General features: G+C 41.5%; 3 protein-coding genes across 7 annotated transcripts; 2 read left to right on the top strand and 1 right to left on the bottom strand.

Annotated features, from left to right (window-relative positions):
* Nucleotides 1-493: 493 nt before the first annotated feature.
* Nucleotides 494-14813, top strand: intu (inturned planar cell polarity protein). 2 transcript variants are annotated; one of them, XM_087789588.1, is made up of 17 exons: nt 494-699; nt 1709-2289; nt 2877-2962; nt 6214-6414; nt 8912-9030; nt 9917-10006; nt 10339-10416; nt 10512-10695; nt 10838-10891; nt 11026-11088; nt 11975-12181; nt 12283-12375; nt 12443-12838; nt 13637-13728; nt 13796-13985; nt 14111-14253; nt 14402-14813. In XM_087789588.1, the coding sequence occupies exons 1-17, from the start codon at nt 614-616 to the stop codon at nt 14511-14513; spliced, it is 2775 nt and encodes a 924-aa protein (XP_087645714.1). In that variant the 5' UTR covers nt 494-613; the 3' UTR covers nt 14514-14813. The 2 variants fall into 2 exon arrangements, with proteins under 2 accessions (XP_087645714.1, XP_087645713.1); XM_087789587.1 differs by lacking the exon at nt 494-699 and adding an exon at nt 1039-1188.
* On the bottom strand, nt 14551-17175 carry ino80b (INO80 complex subunit B). 4 transcript variants are annotated; one of them, XM_087789589.1, is made up of 6 exons: nt 17015-17175; nt 16836-16938; nt 16243-16423; nt 16011-16168; nt 15503-15693; nt 14551-15439 (listed from the first exon to the last, which is right to left on the bottom strand). In XM_087789589.1, exons 2-6 carry the CDS (start codon nt 16873-16875, stop codon nt 14975-14977), a joined length of 1035 nt encoding a protein of 344 aa, XP_087645715.1. In that variant the 5' UTR covers nt 16876-16938; nt 17015-17175; the 3' UTR covers nt 14551-14974. The 4 variants fall into 4 exon arrangements, with proteins under 4 accessions (XP_087645715.1, XP_087645717.1, XP_087645716.1 ...); XM_087789591.1 differs by having other exon boundaries at nt 15503-15675; XM_087789590.1 differs by having other exon boundaries at nt 16243-16420.
* A 48-nt stretch (nt 17176-17223) lies between these two features.
* On the top strand, nt 17224-23792 carry aadat (aminoadipate aminotransferase). Its single transcript, XM_087789586.1, has 14 exons — nt 17224-17254; nt 18744-18815; nt 18978-19146; nt 20270-20402; nt 20470-20544; nt 20604-20813; nt 21174-21239; nt 21415-21497; nt 21837-21933; nt 22214-22275; nt 22360-22424; nt 23143-23249; nt 23344-23445; nt 23517-23792. Exons 1-14 carry the CDS (start codon nt 17239-17241, stop codon nt 23556-23558), a joined length of 1299 nt encoding a protein of 432 aa, XP_087645712.1. The 5' UTR covers nt 17224-17238; the 3' UTR covers nt 23559-23792.
* Nucleotides 23793-24389: the final 597 nt, after the last annotated feature.

The following is a 24389-nucleotide window of genomic DNA, read 5'->3' as shown; positions in this document are numbered from 1 at the left end:
TGATACAACGATGCCAGCTTGTTTTGGTTCAATAAGTACCGAATACAGTTCTTGGCGGAACCGAAGGGGGCAGTATACCCATGTTTGTCACATTTGGACATACTTTAGACTCCGAAAAATATTATAACAACTCTTTGAATATGGAATTTTTTTTTATTTTTTTTTTATTATCTCTCTTTGTAACGTGAAATGATTTTAGGTGATTGAAAGTTGTGTACAGAGTTCTTTTTTAAATCATGGTGTTGAAGTATCGTTTTTTATTGGTATGGACAATTGACATGTTGGTCTCCTGACAACCCTGGCGCCATGTGTAGTGACATTATGTTACTGTACACTTGAATGTGAAAGAAGTGGCTATGAGTCCAGAGTGATATTTGACCAGGCCTAGAGAGACTTTTACATAATAAAGCTCTTTTTTTTGTGGGCGGTCCTTCCTCCACCTGCCAACTGAGCCCCTGCTGCTGCTGGAGAAACACTCTCAGCACATGAAACACTTCTGCGTGCAGCCAGAGCTTCAACAAGAAAGTCACTTCTTGTTTGTACAATTTGATTCCAAGATGAACATTTAGATGAAAAAGGACCGTGTTTTCTTTGGAGACAACATGACACACAGATGATGTTCAGCGTTGCTCTCGATGGAGGATCATTCTCTCAGAACTTGGAGGACTTTGACTCAATCCGCAGTGTTCTCCTCTACAGGTCAGTGTGGATTTGACTTTTGTTTGTGTGAACACGCTTCTTAAAGTGGGTTGAATTCCAAAGGTTGTCAGAGAAATGGAACGGACTAGGTACTCAAACTTGTTGAACCGTTCTTTTTGAAACACGTTATTATTATTTTTTTCGAAAAATAGTATTTCTTATTTTTCCTTAGCGCCTTTATAAGTGATCTGTATCGATTGAAGAAGAAATAAAAGTTAAAATATTCCTCCTCGTGTAAAGCGTTGGCGTTGTCAAGGGCGACTGCGTCAGCCAATCACATTCCAGGATGCGTACCACGTGACATCGCTTGACTGCTCGGACAACATGGCGGGAGTGCAGTCCTGTGTCACGGAATAAAAAGCTGATTTTTTTGTAGAATGGTCAGAACAGTTCGATGGCGTTCAACGATGTTCACCACGAGCACGGGTTTGTCAAAACGAACGACTCGTGTGGTCGCGAGCACGAGTCTAGTAGCAGCTGCTCCTCCGAGTGAGTCAATAGTTCTTTTTATTTCACGTTACTTAGTTGACACTGGAACTGTTTGTGTTCACCTAGAGCTGTGGGTCTCTGTGTGAACATGATTCTGTCGTAATACGACCCCAACAGAAGTTTGTCTTTTAAGCAAAAACATCAGAGGAACCACTTTTATTTCTTGCCTCCTCCATACTTGATGTATTCTTGTGTTTTCATTGGTCTAAATAATATTTAAAAATCATATGTATCATCTATATTTGCTTCTACTTGTCTTCTGCTTCTACTTGTTTCTACACATTGTGGGCTATTATTTGAAGGTATTTAGTACCAACCATTATTACACTTACTTGTAATATATGTTTTTCCTGTTAATATTTTATCTCTCTAACATTTTAACTAATTTCTTTGCTATTATTTTTTACATTTGCACACGTCTGTATTTTGTCTTATCCTATCACTCTAACTTGACTTTTTATGTCTTTGTTTTGGATTATCAGTTTGCCGGAAAAGCTCATTTATCTCCTTTCTTTTCTAGTGACTTGGAACCAGAATGGTTGGATGACATACAAAAGAACGGAGAGCTTTTCTACCTGGAGCTGAGTGAAGGTGAAGAGGAGTTTGTGTTGTCGCGGGAATCTTCCAATCGAGCGTCCACTAACCATGTCCGCTTTAGTGAAAAGGAGTCAGAGGTCATCACAGAGATAAACGCGAGACAGCGATCCCGGCCTAAACGCGAGCCCACGCTCAAGAAACTAGCTAAGATCCTCAGAAGAAGGCGTCGGTCCTCGCGTGGAGGAGAGGACGGCAAAGACCGTTCATCGTCACTACCTCTCGCGTCCATCCTGAAGACCCAGTCGTGCCAGAGACGTGGACTGTCCCCCAACTGTGAGCGGCGCCTGAAGGAGGTCGGCGTGTACGTCAATCCTAAACGTCTTGGAGGATCCACGGCACCTCTGTCCAACGGTGGAGGTCTGCTGGAGGCTCTGCTTGGTGTGGTGCACCATCAGTGGTCCAGAGGCCAGGCTAACACCAGCGCCACTGCTCAGAACCACCAACTGACCGTGCATGGACTCGTTCCTAATGGTCCTGCTTCTAAATGTGGCCAAATCTTGATAGGTGAGATCACTTTAACTTCTGTAAATATAAAACGTGACTTTACTGAGCGGTACATGAATTCAAAATAATTTGAGCTGGAGTTTGTACGGATACTGCTCCAGAATCAGAGTTAAAGACTTAAATAATATATGGTCCTTTATCTCAATATTTCTTTCCACCCCAATTAATTTGAGATTGAGATTTTAAAATGTATTTTAAATAATGTCTTAAGGAATAGTACATACAAATGTAATCAGAGTTCTTGGTTTTACTTTAGCCCATGTTTACTTGGTGTAGCGATACACTAATGTAACACAACATGTAATACAACTGGATACGATGTATACAGCTCATGATACGGTACTGGACTGAGCAGAGGACGTAACGACTGCTAGCAGAAGGAAGTATAATTGCAACACTAAAATGAACAAACGGCATAGATAACTGCATGTTAAGTGTTAAAAAAAGAATAAAATCCTGTTGAATATAGATCACGATACACATAAATGTTGACGTGTATAGATATATTTCCTAGACTAGACTCTGGAGTTACACAAATAAAAGTAGTTTATTGTGTGTGAGGTGCTGAACTCTGACTTCACTCGCAGGTGACGCGCTCGTTGCAGTCGATGATGTGGAAGTTTCCTCTGAGAACATTGAGAGAGTTTTGTCTTGCATCCCAGGACCAATGCAGGTTTGTAACAGCGGCTTCTTTTCAAATGTCTTATCTGATTTTGGTGTTGGGTTATGATGGACACTTGTGGCTCTCTGACTTGTTTGAGGTGAAAATGATATTAGAAAACTGACCATTGAGAAATGTTTCCGATGGCTGTCTTACAATTTTAATAATAGTTCAACTCTACATATAACTTATTAAAGATCTTATTTATAGATATTTTTTCCTCTTCTTTCAGTCTTTTATTTTTCCTTTTATGGGTATTGATTTTATATTAAATATATATTTTTAAAAAGGTAATTTATAACCTGTTTTATAATGGTATGTATATACAATTGTATATAGCCAAATGTCTTTTATCGCATCATAATACTTTTGCATTTAATTTATTTAATTTTCCAAATAACATGCAATCATATAATGTTTTATTTTATTCATTTTTAAAAGTTCCCCCTTCATATTTAAGCGCTATTAACGTGTCCCTACTATCTTTTAGATCGACGACCTCCTATAGCAGTCACAGTATATAATGCGGCCCCTGATGCAACAGTCTTACTCCGTTGTGTAATATATCCACCTTTTCATGAGACTGTGGCCCCTGACGACATGTTATTTTGCCATAGAGGAAGCAGCTTTATTATAGAACATTTAGATTGAGAGTCAGATGTTCACTTGATCTCCATATGCTCAACACCCCCTTGATGGAAAGTCGAGTTGTATCCATTTTCAACACAAATTATGCTTATTATTGATTTAAAAAATCTGTGGAGTGATGCTACTGGCATCGATACAAAAAGATTCACACACGGCGTCTCGGTGAAAACCAAAATGTGTGTAGAAAACCAAGGTTTAAAATGGAAAACCCTCAATTAGTGAAAAAACCGTCTACGGATAAGTAGCTAAAAATTACAGCCAGTCTGCTTCAAGTGGAGCCTAAAACGCTGACCATCAAACGGCAAGAATTTGTAAATGACAGAGTGTGTGTGGAGAGTGTGCAGAACGCAGTGGACAGACACCACTGTGGCTTTTCCAGAAGTCAGACTCCAACACTAATCTGCTGCGAGACGTCCAATGAAAGAGCCACACAAGAGCTTCCTCGCTGGTCACTGAAATAGCGTTTTGTATGATGACTTTGCTTGAACACTTGAAGCCCAATGAGTTCTTGCTTCTAACCACAAGTGTGTGTGTGTCCATCTGTGAACGTGTGCTGACATCCACAGAGTGGAACTTTCGGGCCGGACCACATCCTTATTATTTACGACGGCTGATGAAGCTGCAGCTTCGCCCACTCGGGCCTCGAGGTCTACCCAAATTTGGGGCTTGTCTGATTTAAAAATGTGTAGCATTCATCACACGGGGAGGTGTTTTTTTTTTTTCTTAAGCTGGCCTCGCACCAACACAATCCAACAGTGTTGCACCACAACCGAGCGCAACAGCGCCGTTCCTTCAGGGAGGCGTGTTTGGATTGAATGGCTACGATCCCGGAGGTTGGCGCCTGTTGGAGTGAAGCCTGTGGTCAATGCTGACAGGCGAGGCTTCTGGAAGTAATCATTCAATTTACAAGATAATATGATGTATAATATATTTTTAACATCGCATGTAGGCATTTGTTTCAATGTGGGCAGCAGTTTCTGAGAGTGATTATTATAGTTTAATGACGTTTCAATCAGCGGTGAATATGGAAAAAGTTCTGACGCTCGAGGCCCCTCTTTTGATGGTCGGAGTGACCCGCTCTTGAGCAAGAACCAAGAAAATATTACGCATCTAGAATAGATGAAGGTTGCATAGAGGTTTTACCTTGATTTTTTTCTGAGGATTTGTGAATGGCAGTGGAAAAAAAAAGCGGTCCAGAGTTTGGATATAAAAGCTGCCTCATTAATGAGAACATAAGCCAGCAGGCCTGCATCGCTCTGGTTTTAATTCAGACTCTCACACAAACCCTCATAGACCACTGGTTTGTCGTGCTGCACTTAATTCAGATTTTTGTTGTCACATTCTGTGGTGGAGCCGCTCGGCTGTTCTCTGTCATGCAGACGAGTCATTGTTTAGTTGTTTAAAAAACATAATAAGTAAATGCATGATCGCCGTGACGTGGATCTGTGGGATTGTGTGGTTTCCTTGTTCAAAAATGTTCACGGTTTTAATCCAAATCTTGGAATTGTTCTGTTAATACATGAAGAAATCGTTCATTGTTTTTAGATTTTCGACTGTGTTTGGCAACTAAACTACCACAGTTAACCTTTTAAAAGACACGTTTTATTAACTCAGGCTGCAGATTGTGTTGGCTGCACAATTAGTCAAGATGTGTGATTCCACTATTAAATGACCCTGATTGTCTGAGTTGATTTTAAATGTGTCTTTTGCTGCAAAAAAAGTCAAGCTCTGGTTGAATCAGTAGTCAACTAAGGGGCCACCAAGAGGTCCATACCTTATTAAACTGTCTGAAATAACAAGAGAGTTCTTATGGTAACCTGAAGCCACAGAAAGAAGCGAAATGAGATCTTGTGCTCTTCTGACAGCATGTTTATTCAGTTATTGTATTGTCATACATTGGATATTGTATTATAGGGGTGTGAGAAATGATCAATACACCAATACATCACCATATTTCATTTCACAATACAATATCGATATTCAACAGCACTGTATTTGTATCATTTTCTTTTTTCATTATTGCTTTCAAATCATATTTGATATTTTTCGTGGTTCTTTTTTGGTTCATATGTCACAAAAATCAGCAAATATTCACAGCGTTTGTCCATTTGTGTTTCAATTAACGTGGCATTCCCGCCATATCCCGCTGATGTCTGAGGACAAGAGGATACTGGTGACTCTGGCAGCTTTAAAAGCTGATGTTTAGATTTTAGAGTCATGTGGGCTGTAAATTCTTCAATGGCAAAGTCAAGTACTCGGACTATACTACAAATGTATAGTTTTTCCTTCAGTATCACAATACATCACCATTGCAATACGTATCATCTTGACAGATTCTTGCTATTACACACCTTTTGTATAATTAATCAAGCATTTTACACTGAAGGTTTTTTATGTTGTTTTCTTATAATACAATGAAAACAGATGCTTGCCCTGATGGGAGGACGTATAGTTTTGACCATTCTCGTGCAGCCCTAGTATTGAATGTGTCTTTATCTGCCAGTGTGCTAATCATTTTAAAGGAGTCATGAGTTAATGCCAGTGTAAAGTTCTCAAGTCGCACGTGTTTTAATAACTCAAAAGTTTCTCATCTGGTTCCGTCTGCTCTCGTGCAGGTCCGGCTGACGTTGGAGTCGACGGCGCCATATAAGGACAACACAACGGTCCGTGACTCGAAAGGTTCTCCACCTGTGAGTCAGCTGGTGCGACTCCTCTGGGGCGAAGACATGGCCGAACTCCAGATGTCCATCAATCACATTCCACACATCGCCATGTACCTGTCTGTCAAACGTGACTCTGACTCGGCTCAAGAAGAAGTAAGTTTCATTTTCTGAACTCAAATATTGACATATTGGTACTTTTTGTCTTGAAAAACGTATTCATACAAATAATGGAATTTAAAGGGACTTGAGAAATGGCTTTAATTGCACAGTGTGTTGGTGGTGAAGCCGACTGAAGAAAGTCGGTCACAGCATTTAAAAACACTGAATCATGTTGACTCTGAGAGTCGATGACTAATTGAGTGCTAAGAACGATCGGAGTTGTTCAGGAAATCCCATGACTGGCCTCGAGAGAGAGGTTCGGAGCTTTCAGTCAAAGGACTACTGCGTTGGACTGCTTCCAAATTCCATTGCTAAGGAAAAACAGAGGAGGGAAAATTTAGCTTTAAAAAGTTGGCACGAGCCGTCCCTGTCTTTTGAAACTATTGGACCACTTTTGTCGTCTGGCAGTGTTTGTACAAGAGCGACACATGATGCTCTCTTCATACTTTTCACCAGACTTAGAAATATTTGTAACCATTTCCCTCTAACGTCTAAAACATCCTCCGTTGATGTGCGCGCCAGAACTCTCTTCTCAATTTGTCCAGAGAGACTTGGAAATGAGAGAGCGTTCTCGTCTGGAGCCTCCACCGCCTGTGGTTAACTTTCCAAATGAGGGAATCGTGCAGTTACAAGTTTACCTTTGATTTTTCTTCTCCTTAATTGTGGGGTATACAAATCTGATGTCTTTTGGATCTATTGATGTGTGTATGTTGAGCAGCCTAAGCATATTTACAATAAACAGAATGGAAGAGTTGGAGTGAATGCATTTCTGAAGCAGTTCCCTCTGACTTTGTTCTGGTTGCCAAGACTATAAACGCCTGCGAGGTCCAGGTTCTTCTCCCCTCCTCACCCCTCACTACCTTCTCAGTTATTACTTAATATCTAATACTCATTCTGTCAATAGTTTAAAAAACAATGATGTGTTATTTTAAGTTAATTGATCTAATTATGCTCTTTAATTCCTGATTTTTGTCAGATGAGAAATGGCTTTAATAAAGTGACTTATTGTTCTGAACAGACTTTAACAGATGCAGTTCTAGTCATTTACATTCTGCTGAATCCGAGAAGTGTTTCCTGCGACCTTCGTTTATCAACAACCCGCTGAATATTGCTGCTCTTTTGTGTAAATCATTAGAAATAAAACATTAATCCTTAATAAAGTGTTGTAAGTTAAGACCTCAAAACAAAAACACGCATTCCAACGTTCATGGACCAATAAATGTCCACTAGCTTTAACACCTTTCCTAAAAGGCAGACTGTGTTAATTATGACTTTTACTTATTCATTCTGTGCAATGACATGATTTTAATTATAAGCTTACATAATGATCACATTTAATCCCATCATTTTACAGTGAATGTAAATATGTTATCGATTGATCACATTATGTAATATGTTTGAATATGATTCAATAATTATTCATGATTCATCACATGATTTTAATGATATTTACTGAATACTTGTTTATGATTAATAACATGACTGAATAATTTATTGTGATTCGTTGTATGAAATACATTTCTACTGTAAATAAATGATAAATTACATCATTTGACCCTCCTTAATTATATCACACATTTTGAACATATTATTAGCCCATTTGTTATCGCAGGGTCAAGGTGACCCGGAGGTCCTCCACGATCGACAACCACTGCATATGTATTTCTGGAAGCCACAGTGAAATTCATCTTGATCCAAAGACACAAGGGATACCACAAACACATTTGTTTTCAGGCCTCTGGGTCACCTTGACCCTGAGATAACAAGGGTTAATTCACTTTTGAAGGAATTCCTATTCTCTGTTGAGTCAGATTTCCATTTACAATCATCAACGCTCATTCAGGAATTTAAATGAGGTTTAAAAAAAGATTCAATTGTTAAAGTCACATGACTCATTGCTGTTTCATCACCTATATGTGTGTAGTTCTCAGTGTGTAGTGTGAACAGCATCATAAGAGAACCTCAGAATGATCCTGTTCCTGGCCACGCTAAATTAAAGAATCGTTTTTTTTTTCCCCGGTCCAGGGAGGAGACCAGCTGACTCCATCTGGTAGTAGTTCTACTCTGGGGTGTTCTACCAGCTGGATCATATTTTGAAATGCCCACAACACCTCAACTGTCTCCTTTTTACGCAAGCATCTCTGAAGCTCACGCACGGCTCGGTTTTATTGGATTAGTGCAGCAGAGAAAACCGGTTTAAATCTGGGATTCATCTGCAACTAACAAACATAACTGCAGAGATACGGATTAAGGCCCACGATGGAAACTTCCAAAAGTATTATAACTTCCCATGTTCGTCTCCACTTAGCGTCCAGATGCATCCAATCTAAAATCATCCACCAACGTCAGCCCCCAAACCAACGTAATTATTTCATGTTGCGTCATTTGCTATACGGCTTCTTGGTTCCTTTGCTGTCACTAAAGACGCTTTACTAACAAGTCAACATTTTGGTTGTGGTTCAAATACAAACGTGTTTGTTTCTGTCTGTAGGAGGAGATTTTATACCAGTACCCCGTCTCTGAGGAATCCAGCCAGCTCAAGAGTGTGCGCGGGATCTTCCTCACTCTGTGTGACATGTTGGAGAGCGTGACAGGAGGACAGATCATCAGGTAATGGGGGGAGATTATATACAAGAAGCTTCATGACGTAGAAGATGGTAAATCCAGACAGGAAACCGTTGCAGAACAGCATTAATTGTCGGTTTAATATCTTGGTTTCTATGTCATTCATATTAAAAGCTTTAACCTGGAGTGAAGATGGTGAATAAGTACTTACTCTGCTTCGAGTCCAGGATCTATTTCAGCAACCATTTGCAGGATATTTATCTTCCAATAGGAAGTTCATCTGGTTAAACCGTTTTCCTCCTATAATTTCATGAAATCTAATGCTGAAGCTGAAGTTCTCCGCCAGCTGCAGAGTTTAATGGTTTTAATAATCTGTGATTATACGTGTCTCATACCAGCGATCCCGTCAACAATCCAAACCACAGTCCAATAAACTTGCCATAAAGGACAAAAGCTGGGTTTTTCCACAATTGTTTTTTCCTTCTTGGAAATAAGTTCAAATGCAGCTCGAGATACCCTTCGGTGTCTTAATATACTTGTGGTGCTATAAAGTGCAGCTCCAACTGTGTGTAAGTGACTCGTGGATTGGATGTGTTTGTGTAAATGTTTTGCTTCCTCGACAAAGAATTCCACTTGAAATTAAGTCATGTTTCGTGGTTTGATCATTTGTTCCAACCTGCTTTAAAACTCTTTTTTTTAAGACTTTTATCACCCGTTCATTTTCTACCTGTGATTCTCTTATCGCACACAGAGACACACAACCATGATGAAGTTTCTTATCTGGAAAATAAGTTTCTGCATTAGCGGAAAATAACATTCCTAGCTTCCTTGTTTTACGACTGTGCACGGTTACTCATAAGTAAACTCCTCATGTCTGTAAAATACATTTTTCTTTCATTCGTCACAAAATTTTCCACCGTCTGTCCTGCAGTTCTTCTCTGGTCCTTGGAAAACATCTGATACATGTGGGCTACTGGAAGGACGACAACAACCTGCTGGTTATTGGACTTCCTGCTGAAAGGTAGCGAGACCTGCAGAGTCTACATTTCAGTTTCTATACATACATTAAATATAATGTACGCCAGGCTATTGATGTTGCATTATTAGGTCAGAGGTGTGTTTCTCTCAAAGTAAATTGGCTTGTATTTGTGGCAGCAGTTGTTCTCACTATGGTATGAATTTATAATAATTAAAATAAGTTATCATTTGAATTTACAGGTCGTTTTTGTTTTCTAAGTTCTTTATTTTGCTCCATAAGCAGTGTAGAAGTGTGAACCTCGAACTGTTGTCACATGATCAGTTTTCTATCCTCAACAAAAGGGTGATGTGAGTTTTTGTTGAAACCTCCCCCAGAGTTCCACTGCTGTGTCTCCAGACGGTGATGGGAGATGTTGTCAGGACTTTAAAAGTCATGCACGGCTCCTTAGACAGGTTCGTTGATCCCATCCTTCCCAAACATGTCACCCCAGACCGAATCTCTCCTTGTGGCCCCATTAATGTTTGGTTCTCCCTCATCTCCTCCCCAGTGCCTTCTGTAAGGCAGACAATGTTTCCAGACTGGACCATTTCTTCTGCCTCTTCTTCCAGCAGCTCATCCAGCCTTCTCGCCTGGGGGACAGATTCTCAGTGCCGCCCACCGGTGGACCCCAGAGCCTGTTTCTCGACGGACTTCCAGCAGTACGGTGGCTCACACTCCCTCCTGAAATCAAGGTTTGTTTCTTGCTTCTTTTTTAAAATACCGCCGCCTTGTGCCTCTTACGAGAACTGCACCTCCATTCAACAGAAAGACACGTTCATACAAGACTTATGATCATGTTTTGACATTTTCTCTACTTTGATTATTGTTCCTTAGATCGAGGTGGACACGGTTCTCTCTGATTTTGAGTCGTCAGATTTTGGAGATATGGTGAGTTTTGTTTAAACGTTTTAGATACAGATATGTGTATCAATATGTATACAGTCTATACATGTGCATACATATTTAAGTTTACATTTTCAAGGTTTTCTCTTAAAACTAAAATAACAACATTTATTTCACAGTCAGAAAACTTCTTTGGTCTGCGACGACTTTATGTCATTCTTGGCTCGTGTCTCTTCTTCAAGGTGAGTGTCTTAGGTCTCGTCTCCAGTTCTCTTAACGCCAGCTGCTGAACCTGTTAACCTGTTGATAAAATGTTTCACGTGGTTTTGGTCATATTAAGACCTTCGAAACCAACCAGGTATAGATCAGCTATAACATCTTCAAAGCTGATTCAATAAAGATCAATAGTGTTGATCATTAGCCGGCTCGTACACTAGCTAGATCTGTCCTTAAACAAAGACCCTATAGTCATATTTAGACAAAAGTAATGGAAAATGGCAATAAAAAGAAAATAAATGTCTTAAATAAGTTCACAGTCAGGAATTTCATTGACACAGAATCTCCTAGCAATGAATTAGCTAAATTATTTTTAGGTATTATAGCCGAAAAAGGGTAGAATTATTAATTAGGTCCACTATAAAATGTAAATTCTGACTAAACCTTAACTTTTATTTAAGTGAAGTTCATTTAAAAATTAGTTAGGATGACTATAAAATGTCTATTTTTACTACTTAAATTTACATTAGTTACATTAGATTACATTAAAGTGAACTAAACTCATCGATAATTAGGTAGCCTCAGTATAAAATAAGTTTTAGTGAGTATAGTCAACAGAGAAAGCTTTTCGAAAGAATTAAGTTCACCTTTTTTAAAGCGAGATATTCAATATTATTTTACGATTTAACCGATGTCCAATAAGGGTAAAGTGATGTTGGAAAAAAGTGGAATCTGATGTGTTTGAAGGAGGATAAACAGATAAATAAGAAAGATGGACCCTACAAGAATAAAAAGATAGTATCACAGTCAGACTCGTTCTTCCTGGTAAATGGACATTTTCTTCACTGCACAACCTCGACCGGTAAAAGATTCCCCTTGACTGTGGCGACCCTGATCTATGCTGTGCTTCAGTCCTACCTGATCGCCAACCACCTGCCCAAAGAAGACCTGCTGGACGTCTGTCTGTACTGCCAGCACTACTGTCTGCTGCCGCTGGCCTCTGAGCAGCGCGTGGGTCAGCTGGTCATCTGGAGGGAGGTGTTTCCTCAGCAGAGAGCCGGCACGACGCCGGGATACAAGCAGCTACGAGGACGACACTTTCTCCTCATCGTGGGCCTGGTGAGGACCTGAACCAGCGAGCATGACCTCGTCTTTTATCGTGCCCGGTCAAGAGTTTCCATGACACGTGACCAGAGTCAACACGTCCTCCTTCTTTTCAGAGACACTTCATGCAGTGTGTGCTGCTGGAGGCGGGCGGGTGTGCGTCCCCAGCTGTGGGCGCTCCGGGGCCAGATTGTGTTTATGTAGATCAGGTGAGTCTTCTCAGGACACGCAACATTAAAAATGTTTATTTGTGCTGACGTGACGCTCTGACCGCAGGTGAAGGCGACGCTGCTGCAGCTGGAGGCTTTAGAAGCAGGTATAGAGCGGCGACTTAACGCCCCCCCAGCTCCATGTCTGTCTTGTGCGGACTGGCTTCTTCCGGCGTCCACAGCTCGGGAGCGCCTGGACAGTCTGACCTCATCCTCCCCGATCCTCAGCAAACTGGCCGGGGCGGTCAAGAGCTCATCCGTGGGGTCAAGAGGTCGCAGCCTGTTCAAGGAGAAGGCTCGGAGACCCAGTCCTCAGAGGAGCCTGTCGGACAGCGGGGGCGACCCGGAGCCGGGCTCCGGTTCCATGACCAGATTCAGTCCAGGTTCCACCCCAAACTCCGAGGGGAGGCTCAGGGGGAGACGACATTCACTGTCCGGGTCCGACATGAGTAGTCTCTTCAAGGTCAAGTCGCAGTTTGGAAAAAAAGTTTTATGTAGAAATTTAAGTGGTGTGAATTGGCAAAAATCTGTTCGATACAATACATAACATGATAACGCAATACCATACTGTAGGAACAATGATATATTTGTAGTACTGTCGAGTACTCTTTCTAAAACTATGATTACAGACAACATGACTCTTGTTGACGTCGTAACTGCTTTCTTTTGTTCTGCAGACAAAATATGTCTCAAACATGAGCTTTAAAATCTTCTGGAGTCCACTGTATCCTCTCGTCCTCAGTCATCGCCGGGATCTTACAGAATTTCATTGTTCCTTTAGCTGCGGCGTATGTAGAGACTGCTGCCATCTAGCTGCTGGAGGTTTAATTGTGAAGTTAACAAACACTGAATGTTTGCATTTTGATTTGGAATAATAAGCAATAATTGTCTTATTTTACACACACTTTATTTAACCTAAAATATAATGAATATAAAGCATAAAAGAACTGTGATGAAACAAATATCTAGTGCTGTTGAATAATGATACATTTTCGTGATATATCGTTGTATCAATATTTTCTCACACCCTTGGTAATAATTTTCTTTTATCGCCAGGAACTATTTTGAAAAATATGGATGAAGTAAAATACCCTCAATATGATGGGTTACATTTAAATGTAATTAAATACCTTTGAACATAAAACTTGCAGTTTTTTGATGAATTCATTTTGCAGGCAGATAATGCCAGTTAATTTCTTAAATATCTAATGTCAATAGTAAAGATGGATGGTTCCGTAATTGTATCATGTTATCCTTCTAGACTCCTGGAAAAAAGCCGCCAAACCCCTTTCACCTGGGCACACTAAAGAAGACCCTGACCGAGAGAGAGACGGACGTCTGCAACATGGCCAAGTCAGTTTTTGTCGGCAGCGTAAATCTAATTTAGACGACACAGTCTAGTGATGTGTGATCTTCACAGGCTGACCTCAGGTGCTGAGAACACGCTCTTCCACTACGTCCTGATGGAGAGCGTGCAGGGAATCTTCATCGCTCCGACTCACAAAGAAGTGGCTCAGCTCAGCGGATCCATTCACCCACAACTCATCCGCAACTTCCACCACTGTTGCCTGTCCATCCGAGCTGCGTTCCAGCAGAGCCTGCCAGCCAGAGTGAGTTGGTGTCTCTGCTGTGTTGTTGAAAGTGTGATGTGACTGAAATCTAAGTGTAATTCTATTCTAGTTTGATTCCTTAAGGATCAACCATTTATTAGGACTGGGTTTCATGTCATATTCAGGGTCGTCGGGCAGCGGAGCGACCTCATGGCAGTGGTTGGGGTTTAGGTCCAGTTAAGGAACATGGAGTCTTGTTTCAGTGTAAGCCAGAAAACTGGACCGACCAGAGGAAGCCTGCCCCCACCATGACCTACTGGGTCATTGGGTAAGTGCTTATAGTGTTTGTTTTTCAATCATTCAAATCTCATTTATTATCTGACCTTTAAGTTAAGTGAATTTTTCAAATGCATCTGAAAAAAGATCTCCACAGCTGTGTTGAGTCAAGAACTGTTATGATTTGTTTGTGTCTTCAGTCGGATGCTCCTGGAGCCGGTCCCTCAGGAGTTCTACGTCTGTTTCCACGACTCTGTGGCTGAGGTTCCTGTAGAAATGGCCTTTCGACTTTCCTTCGGCTTGTCGCTGTGAAGTCAGAACTGAGGAAGTAAAAGAGCAGAGGTCCATGTTTCTTTAAGGTTTTATTGTCAGTACAGGTCATGTTATGCTGACTTTAAATCTTAATTGTAGACATAAGAAAAAAAGTTGTTGGATCATCAGGGAGATGTGCTTCATGTTGGAGTGAAAAAGTCCTCAATATTAAATACCTCAGATGTTTTGATGTTCATCTTTGACATATCTTTGTTGTTTTTTTTACGTGATCACCTTTTTTATGCACTTGTTAATGGAGGCTTTTGTGTAAAATGAATCATTAAACTTTACTTGTTACTCCATATGTTGTATTCACTCCATAATGACATGTCAACTACAACTCCACCATTTATTCATGTTTTTCAGTCATGATCCAAGTTTGTATAACTGACTCAAATTGACTCTTAAAAAGCCAAACGCAGATGTCGACTGTGTGATTCTGGATGTGAGCTCCGCCCCTGTCAGGCCGCGCTCTGCACGAGCATCAAGTTCCTCCTGTAGCACTCCAGGCTGCAGAGAGGAACGCCAGTCTTGGAGCAAGAGTACTTCTTCTGGTTTGTGCAGCCACCGACCCCGCAGCTGACGGGAGCGGGGGGTGCAGGGTGTGGAGGGGCGGGAGCTGGAGCGGTGACTCCGTTGGGAAAGGATATGGTGACTCCCTGTGAAGAGTCGCTGTAGCGGATGGTGGGACACTGGTTCAGCCTGGCCTTCTTCTCACGCATGCTCTTGATCTTGGCCTTGCTGGTTTTTGTGAGTCTCTCTATCGTCTGGTTTTTGTTGTCCTCCGCCTTCTTGGCGGCCTGAAGCCGTCTCTTCCGAGCACGCTCCTCCCGCTTCTGCATCATCTCGACCGTCATTTCTTTTTCCTTGTAGCCCATAGGGAGCTCCAGCAGGGGTTGACTCTGCTGCTTGTGAAGCAGTGCTTTCTGCAAAAACAGAACAACATGGAAAACTCTGACAGAGATTTTGACCATTTTCTTGCTTGTCACCTGTCTGGCTGTGAGGAGAGACTCGTCCACTTCCTTTTTCAGCTCCCCATTATCATCCAGCTCTCCCTTCTCCAGAGCGTCCAGCCAGCGTTCCTCCTCGTCCACAGGCCCTTCTAGCAGCGAGTCTGAGTCCATGTCTGGTAGAGGAGAGGCTGCCATGTTGCTGTCTTCATCTGCAGCATCAGATGTCTCTTTTAATGGAGGTTTCAGCCATCAATGCAGGCACCATTGAAACTAAATAAGTCAACTGTTTTAAAAATCACCATCTATGGATGCTCAGATATCAAAGGTCATGTGTCTAATATTGGGCATTTTACTCGAGGTGAACTACTTTAAAATTCTGTTAATTATCAGTAGGGAAGGTTAAGTGTTCCAGTTCTATTATATACCACAAACGAGGATGACTTCCACTCTAACACAGAGAGATGTCATCATGGATTGCAGATTTAAGAAACCACTGACCTCATTTAAACAATGCTACATAGATGAAGATTTGTGTTCAACTTACCAAGCCAAGCTCGATACTGCTCCAGGGGTACTGAGGGCACATCTTCATCATCTTCGTCATCATCATCGTCATCACTTTCGTCTTCATTGTTTTTATTGATGATCAGGAGAGGTGACGGAGGACATGCCACCCCGGGATGCACAGTGAAGGTGGGAACACTAACAAGAGACAGAACAAAACACACATGAATAACTTTCACCACAGACTGTGTACGGACCTGTGGTTGCATCACCTCTTTGTCCCCAGCGTTTGACCTCCGAGCTTGATCTTGAGTCGGAGTTGGGGTGGCGGTCGAGGAACGACAGGCTCAGGTTGCGGAGCCTCAGGAAAGCCATGGTGCTTTTTCTTGTGCTTCTTGTGTTTTTTGTGTTTGCGTTTGTGAATGTTGTGTAGTCCAGAGCTACCTTCGCCTGCTGAGAAAATCAAGAAAAAGAAAGGATTAGATGAGATCTTGACTGAACCAATCGGGGTAAAAATCTGAAAACCGGTTTCATATGTCTATATATATATATATATATATATAAACTTGTCATATATATGCATATAAGATTACACAAAGTCATAGCACATACTTTATTAGACACATTACAGACAAACGAGTATGTAGTTTCACAAAAAGATGCTCAGATCATGGGAAAATTTCTATTCTAAACGTATGTGTTTAATGATTTATCAAGTGTGTAAATACATATATACTAGCCTCAAAAAAAATCCACTGTAAAAGAAGATCTCTACAATACATATTAGTCTTAGCATAATATTTGTATTTAACTGATGGCGATGCATTTCTTAGCCGATTATCGAGATCGACAGTTTGACTCTCACCTAGGAACCTGGGATGAATCATTTCTTTCCTTTTCCCCATTGGAATGTCACCATGAAAAGAGACGGGACACAAAAGCAAGTCTGGGATTCTCACATGGCGACACTGGAAGTCACAGAAAGTTACATTTAAACAAGCAGTAGTAGTCAAAACAAACTGGTAAGGTAGAGTTTATATTTACATGGAAGAACTGCAACGACTTTGTCCTTTGTTGTTTTTATCTGCTCGCTCTTCAGAGACGGAAGGTCAAATATATTTTACTTCAAAGGAATCTTCACTAAATGCTCAATAGCTCTAGTTAGCATCACAAGCTAACAACACTGCCTCCACTTCTTCGTTTCATGAATGCTCACATTTGTGCGCTAGCGCCCCCACTGGCGGACAGTAGCCACCACGCACACAAGCATGGGGCTCCGCACCGGTAAGGATTTACGGTTACAGCAATTTTCTCAATCACTTCGATGACGCGGTGTTACAAGCGCGTTACACGGTAACGAGCTGTGTTCGATGACGTAGTGATGACGTGTGTGAACGACAAGCGTTCAGTAGTTAGACACACGGTCGGACACACACAAGGTCAGTTACACAGTTTCTCTGCCACGAGTGTCTTCAGGCTCACAGTTGTCAACATCCTGTTCTCACGACACACTGAGCGTCTCTGCGTCACTGTCCTGGCTTCATGCGACACTTTTCGACTTGTAAAGATGTCGTTAAACGTTCAATAATAGCGATCAAACAGGTGCAGCGTCTCAATAGTTGTCCCAGCAGTTGCCTGTGTGTAGTTTAAATAAGCTTTAACTGATAATACTTAATTCATAAAGTAGTTTTAATGAGATTTATAGTTGATGATAAATATAAAGTACAACTCAAATGTCTTCCCCACCACTTTTCTCCCTTAATGCCAAAGTTAAACAATCACTTCTGTACAAAAGTTAAATTATTAAAGACAAGAAAGAAAGAGCTGAGCCAAAAGTAAAGTTTTATTGATCTGACTTGATCTTCTGGTGGATCTGTGTTTGTGGAAGTTGCTGAATTAAAGTATTTTTTTTATTTTATTTATAAAGTGACAAGGTCAGTGCATATATTCTAACACAAGTCTGCATTCTATACACGTCAATATACTGTGGAGCTACAACAACATTACCTTACAAAGTATATTCCTAGATGCAAAACCAAGTGTGAAGCGATGAGAATCGGCACCTCCAAATCACAGTCCATGGTTCTCTGTCGGAAGGAGGTGGGAAGCCTTCTCCGGGGATGAGATCCTGCCCCAAGTGGAGAAGTTTAAGTACATTGGGGTTTTGTTCACGAGTGAGGGAAGAATGGCGCGTGAGATCGATTATTATACACTGATACACTGATTTGTGGTGGTGAAGAGAGAGCTAAGCCATAAGGCAAAGCTCTCTCTATACCAGTCGACCTTCATCCCTATCTTGACCTATGGTCACAAACGGTGGGTAGTGACGGAAAGAACAAGATTGTTGGTATAAGCGACCGAAGCTTGACAAATGATATTTCAATCATTATCTAGTCCTCTTTGGCTTCATTGTTTTCCCACAATAATCTACTTGTCGTCATCTCAAGTCAATAAAATCTGACGCTTTTATCTTTGCATTATTGTTTTTACTAAAGGTTAGTGTTAGAATAGTATCATTCCATTTATACCTTGTTTTCCAGCCCCTGAAATACTGTCTGCTGTCTTGATGCCTGACTTGAGATGAAACATAACAAACACTCACACGCCTGCAGGAGTATCATGTCGTTCATTCAATGAAAATATTGTCTCAGCTGGTGCAATAAACCGCTTCGCAGTCAGTTACACATTTGCTAGACTCGTGACTGACTCAGTGACATATTTCTTGTGAGTAAACCAGACAGGTTTGTGAACCAACTCATTCAATCCCCGGCAGGAATCATGAACTACGCTCGGTACCTGACGGCGGTGAGTGCAGCCAGGAAGCCGTCGCCCATCAGGATGATGAGTGAGTCTTGACTCTGTTCTCTTGTTTAAACTTGAATTACACGATCAAATGTGTTCTGTGATCACGTGCAACAGGATTGAACTGTTGTCCAAGAGTATGGCTCAAAAATATATATTCTCATCACGTCAACATTTTCTGCCTCTACTTGTCACTCGACTGTAGCGGAGCTTCAGCAGCGTTCGCCTCCGTCTCTCATCTCATTGGCCGGAGGAGCCCCGAACCCCAACACCTTCCCCTTCCAGTCGGCGTCCATCCTGACGAAGAGCGGAGAGAGGATCGAGTTTGACGAGGCGATCATGAAGAGAGCGCTGCAGTATTCTGCATCGAGCGGGTGAGAAATATGAAGCGTTGACCACCATGAAGAGCTTCATTCTGGTGCTAGAAGGTGCCAAGTGTGTTGATCTATGAACACTTTGACCCAGTGGTGGGTCATTCAGTTTGTTTCCTACGGTGTATAAGTTGACTGTTGTGTTATATTAGAAAAATATATTTGATTCATATGTATATTATTTGACTTTATATCGACAAATTAAAAAAAAATGATTTAATGATCATTTAAATTATCATTAGATTTTCGAGGGACAAAAGGCTAAAAAAAAGTAGGAAAAAGTAAAGTCTTTAACAAGAACTTTGATGATTGATCTAATCACAATTGATCTAATCATGAAACAAAAAAACAAAATGATCAAATTACTTTTTTTCATTGGTTATACTCTGACCTCATGTCTGGGCCACATTGATACAGATAAAGGGGCCATATGTGGCCCCTGGGCTGCACACTTAAGGAATAGGGACTTCTAAAAAGTCAGTATTATCACCTTCTTGGTCCTCACAAAGTCATAATATTGGGGTTAGCTGTTTTTTACGAGAGAAAAAGGAAAAAAAAAAAATATATATATATATATATATATATATTAAAAATGATGTAAATTAGATTTTAACTTGTGTAATTACTACATATGAATTACAGAAATTAAATGAACTCATGAACTCAAGTAAGTAAATTGTGGAGTGCCTTTTAGACCAGCGTCACAAAGCGCTTGAACAAAACCAATACACATTTAAAAATCCCTAACAATATAAAAACTCTAAAAGATCAAGACATGTAAGACAAACACAGGAGTCCCAGAATATTTGGAAAATTGCCTGCACAAATAAAAATCTCTTAAGATGTTTCTTGAAGGAGTCAGTAGATCATCAAGCGCAAAGAGAGAGGAAGATCGTTCCAAAGCTTAGGAGCAACAGCCTGGAAGGATTTCTCTCCTCTGGTCCTGAGCTGTGTTCAGGAATCATCTGTAGATTCTGATCCACAGACCTCAGAGCCCGAGCTGGGGTGTAAGGCTGGACTATTTGTACATTATTAAAAAATATCAGATCACAGACATTGTCCATTGTATGCTTCGACTTCATGTTAGTCGCGTCAACTGAGTCAAAGGTTTTCTCTGCCGACACAGGATCCCAGAGCTGCTGACGTGGATGAAGAGCCTGCAGAAGAGTCTCCACAATCCTCCCACAGCTTCGTACCGGCCTGAGGAGGGAGGGATGGACATGTGTGTGACCACGGGGAGTCAGGAGGGTCTGTGCAAGGTACTGACCATCATCCGTTTCTGGCATTCTGACCACGGTCACGCCTCCATGTCCTCCGCTGTCTCAGGTGTTTGAGATGCTGGTCGGCCCCGGGGACAACGTCCTGCTGGACACACCCACCTACGCCGGGACTCTGGCGGCGGTGAGGATCCCTTCTCCCGTAAACCACAAACGTCTCTGTAACCGCCTGACCCTCCACAGCTCCAGCCACTGGGATGTAACCTGATCAACGTCCCCAGTGATCAGCACGGAATCATCCCGGCCGCTCTGAAGGAGATTCTGTCGCGGTGGGACCCTTCAGAGATCCACCAGCCCGGCAGCACCGCCCCCAGACTCCTCTACACCATCCCCAACGGAGGAAACCCCACAGGAGCCTCCATGACCACTGAGAGGAAGAGGGAAGTCTACCAGGTGATTGATTCATTCAGTTTTATTCACTTTATTTAAAGTGTTGAATCATAAAAGACAATTCTAAGTTTAAAGTAACACACATGTCCCAGCCAGTCAACATCCAGCGACAGTGGTGAGGGAAACCTCAGTCAGAACCAGACTCAGAACAGTCTTCTACAGTGACCGGCTGGGAAGGAACAGAGAGACGGCACTGACTCCTTCAAGAAACATCTTAAGACGTTTTTATTTGTTCAGGCTTTTCCTTGATTTTGTAACCCTGGTCTGGAAAAGCGCTATACAAATAAAAATGACTTACTTACTTACAGGGAGAGAACAATAGAGATCTTTAATCTCTCATGGACTAACGTGTTGTTTGAACAGCTGGCCCAGGAGTACGACTTCCTGGTCATTGAAGACGACCCCTATTACTTCCTGCAGTTTGAGAAGGTAACTTTATGAATCATTTTCCTTACTTCCCACATCATTTAATCTTAGCAGATATAGATTGTTTTAGTATATTGTATTGGGTTACAGAATATATGAAAGTCCTTTTATGCATTTGCAAATTGCAAGTCTTCCTAAAATTGTAGTAGGTGACATTGAATGTTGTTGACCCCTGCAGCCCTGGTCGCCCACCTTTCTGTCCATGGACGTTGACGGGAGAGTCATCAGAACCGATTCCTTCTCCAAGATCTTGTCGTCAGGGTGAGCTGGAACTCATCCTGTATGATGGGATTTATCTCTATCTTCACACTTGTGAATAATCAGTTCAGCTGCTGAGGCCGCTCACTATTCCTGTTACCAACTTTTTTTCATGTTATTTTTGTTTTTGTGGTACTTTTTGCTTTGTTTTTTGTTATTTATGTACGTTATTTACTTTGATATTTAATGTTTGTTTTCTCTCTTATTCTTGTTTGTGTCAAAAACTGCATTTTCTAAATGCCAAAAAAACATTTGTCTGTCATTGTGTGTCTTGTGTGTGTGTGTGTGTGTGTGTGTGTGTGTGTGTGTGTGTTTGTGTGTGTGTGTGTGTGTGTGGTTAAGGTTAAGGATCGGTTTCGTGACTGGTCCTAAACCACTTGTGGACCGTGTTGTTCTGCACATTCAGGCGTCCACCATGCACACCAGCACCTTCACACAGGTGAGCGGAGCACACTGGTCGAGTTAGTCAGTTTGTTTCTTTGGTTGTTTTATGAATCATTTATGTTTCATTTAATTGATAACTCGGTGTGGCTGTGATCTGTGATCTTTTGACATGTTGATAAAAGATCATCTGAGGCTTTATTCTGGAAAAAGCAAAACTGCTAGAGTTATTAATGTAATGAATTGTGAATGAAACAGTCAAAGCAAACATCTGTAGGTGTCAGTCTGTTCTGAGATAAACCTGGTGGGATAACATCATCTGGGATCTTCTCTCTCAGATCCTGGTGTCTCAGCTGCTGCACAGTTGGGGTCAGGATGGATTCTTGCAACACGTAGACGGGTGCGTCCCTCCCAGTGACCCGCGGAGGTCACGTGACTGGTTTGACTGGTTTTAAATGACTCACTTTTAAATGTGCCGTGGTAGAGTCGTGGAGTTCTACCGGGGCCAGCGTGACGCCATGATCAGGGCTGCAGAGAAGTGGCTCAAAGGTCAGAGTTTCTTTCAAATACTTCAACCACAAGACTGATGTTTATTTAGTTCATGTTGGGACAACTTTGGTCTCAACTTTGGTCTTTCTTTTTCATAGCTCTAGTGTTTTTACAGCAGTCTCCATAAAGGAAAAGGTCATCTCTCTGTACCTTTATCTTACCTTATGTTTGTGACGCTTCCCGGCACTTCAGGGTAAACTGGAGAAGGGGCCTCCCACATAATCCATTTTTCCAGACCAAAAACATTGAGGCGCAGCTGTTTATGTAGCAATTACTCTGAACAATGTTTACAACGGGCTTCACCAGCTCCCTCAAACTAGTCAATAGAGTAATGAATCCAAAACATCAATTTTTTTTTTTGTTGTAAAATCAACAGATAGACTTTACTTCTTTGTCTTATTGTTTTGTGGGCCACTTTTATCACCCTTGTCTGTGAAAGGCGCTTTAAAAATAAACATTTCTTACTTCCTTACTTGCTTCAAAGTAGTCAAAAGTGGCCCTAAACGTCAGCTTGTGAACATCTTGGTAAGTCACAGCTGGGGTGTTTTAAAGTGCAACAAAAGAATCAAAACCTATTTATGGTTCATCAATTACATGCAGTTGTTGTGAGTTGTCATTTATGGCCCTCTAGAGGGAGCTATAGTGGATATGAAAGTGTTTTTGTTGGATCTGTGTTATTATATACTGTGTGTGTGTGTGTGTGTGTGTGTGTGTGTAGATTTGGCTGAGTGGCACGCCCCGTCAGCCGGCATGTTCCTGTGGATGAGACTGAAGGGAGTCAAAGACACCCAGCAGCTAATAATGGAGAAGGCGTTGGAGAAGGAGGTCAGCAGCAGCAGCAGCAGCTTCTCACCCAGTTACACATGAACATACGTTTGTGATCCATCTACTGACCGAGACCACCTGCATCTGTGTGCAGGTGCTTCTGGTTCCCGGCGGTGCGTTCATGATCGACAGCAGCGAGTCGTGTCCTTACGTCCGAGCAGCTTTCTCTCAGGCCACGCCGGAGCAGATCGACGAGGTAGTGACGCACACGAGCGGCAGTACCAGCGACACACAACTATGTTGTTATTGAAGTGTGTCTTTCTTCAGGCGTTCAGAAGACTCTCCATCCTCATCAAAGAGGCCTCCTGACCGGACCACCGTTCTCTAGCTTTGTGTTTACACTCTCCACTGCTGACCAGATAAGATAGACACTACATGTTACTATCAGCTGTGTGTGCACATTCAGCACAGTTTAAATCCGGTTGCATATTTATTTGATCTTTTAATTAATATTGTTTAATGTTGTCTGCACTGTTGTAGATTATTCAGGATCAACGGACACAATGCTGCCTAAAGAACAAAAATAAAGTTATTTTTATCTGACTTTGCAATTTAATTTATTCAAGAAATAATGTGCAGAGATACAATTGTCGGAACATGATCTGGAGCTTGTAATCCCTGCGTTTGTTTCTTCTCGTCTGGACTACTGCAACAGTTTATTTTCATGTCTTAACAAGAAGGAGCTATCTCGCCTGCAGTTGATTCAGAACTCTGCAGTGAGAATTCTGACCCGCTCTAGTAGAAGAACTCACATTTCTCCGATCCTTAAAACTCTTCACTGGCTTCCAGTTTCTTTCAGGATCAACTTTAAAATTCTGGTTCTTCCTTTCAGAGCTATTCATGGTCAGCCCCTCCTTACATCACTGTTCAGGCTTTTCCTTGATTTTCTGGAACTCCTGTTGTGTTATCAGTTTTATCTTGACCTTTAAAGTATATACTTTATTGAATATTGTTTTGATTGTTTAAGCGCTTTGTGACCCTGGTCTGGAAAAGCGCTATACAAATAAAAATTACTTACTTACTTACTAAAGGAGAGTTGTTTTTGTAAAGGCATTACATAGACAACATGCAAATGCAACGCCCTCTAGCGGAGACACTCCATATAAGAGTCACAGAACTAAGAAGCACTTGAAGAAAAAC

Source organism: Callionymus lyra, chromosome 4 (assembly GCF_982586985.1).
Source record: "Callionymus lyra chromosome 4, fCalLyr1.hap1.1, whole genome shotgun sequence".
NCBI classification, from domain to species: domain Eukaryota; kingdom Metazoa; phylum Chordata; class Actinopteri; order Syngnathiformes; family Callionymidae; genus Callionymus; species Callionymus lyra.
Note: the sequence above shows the minus strand (reverse complement) of the source record. Positions and strands in the feature narration are given on the sequence as shown.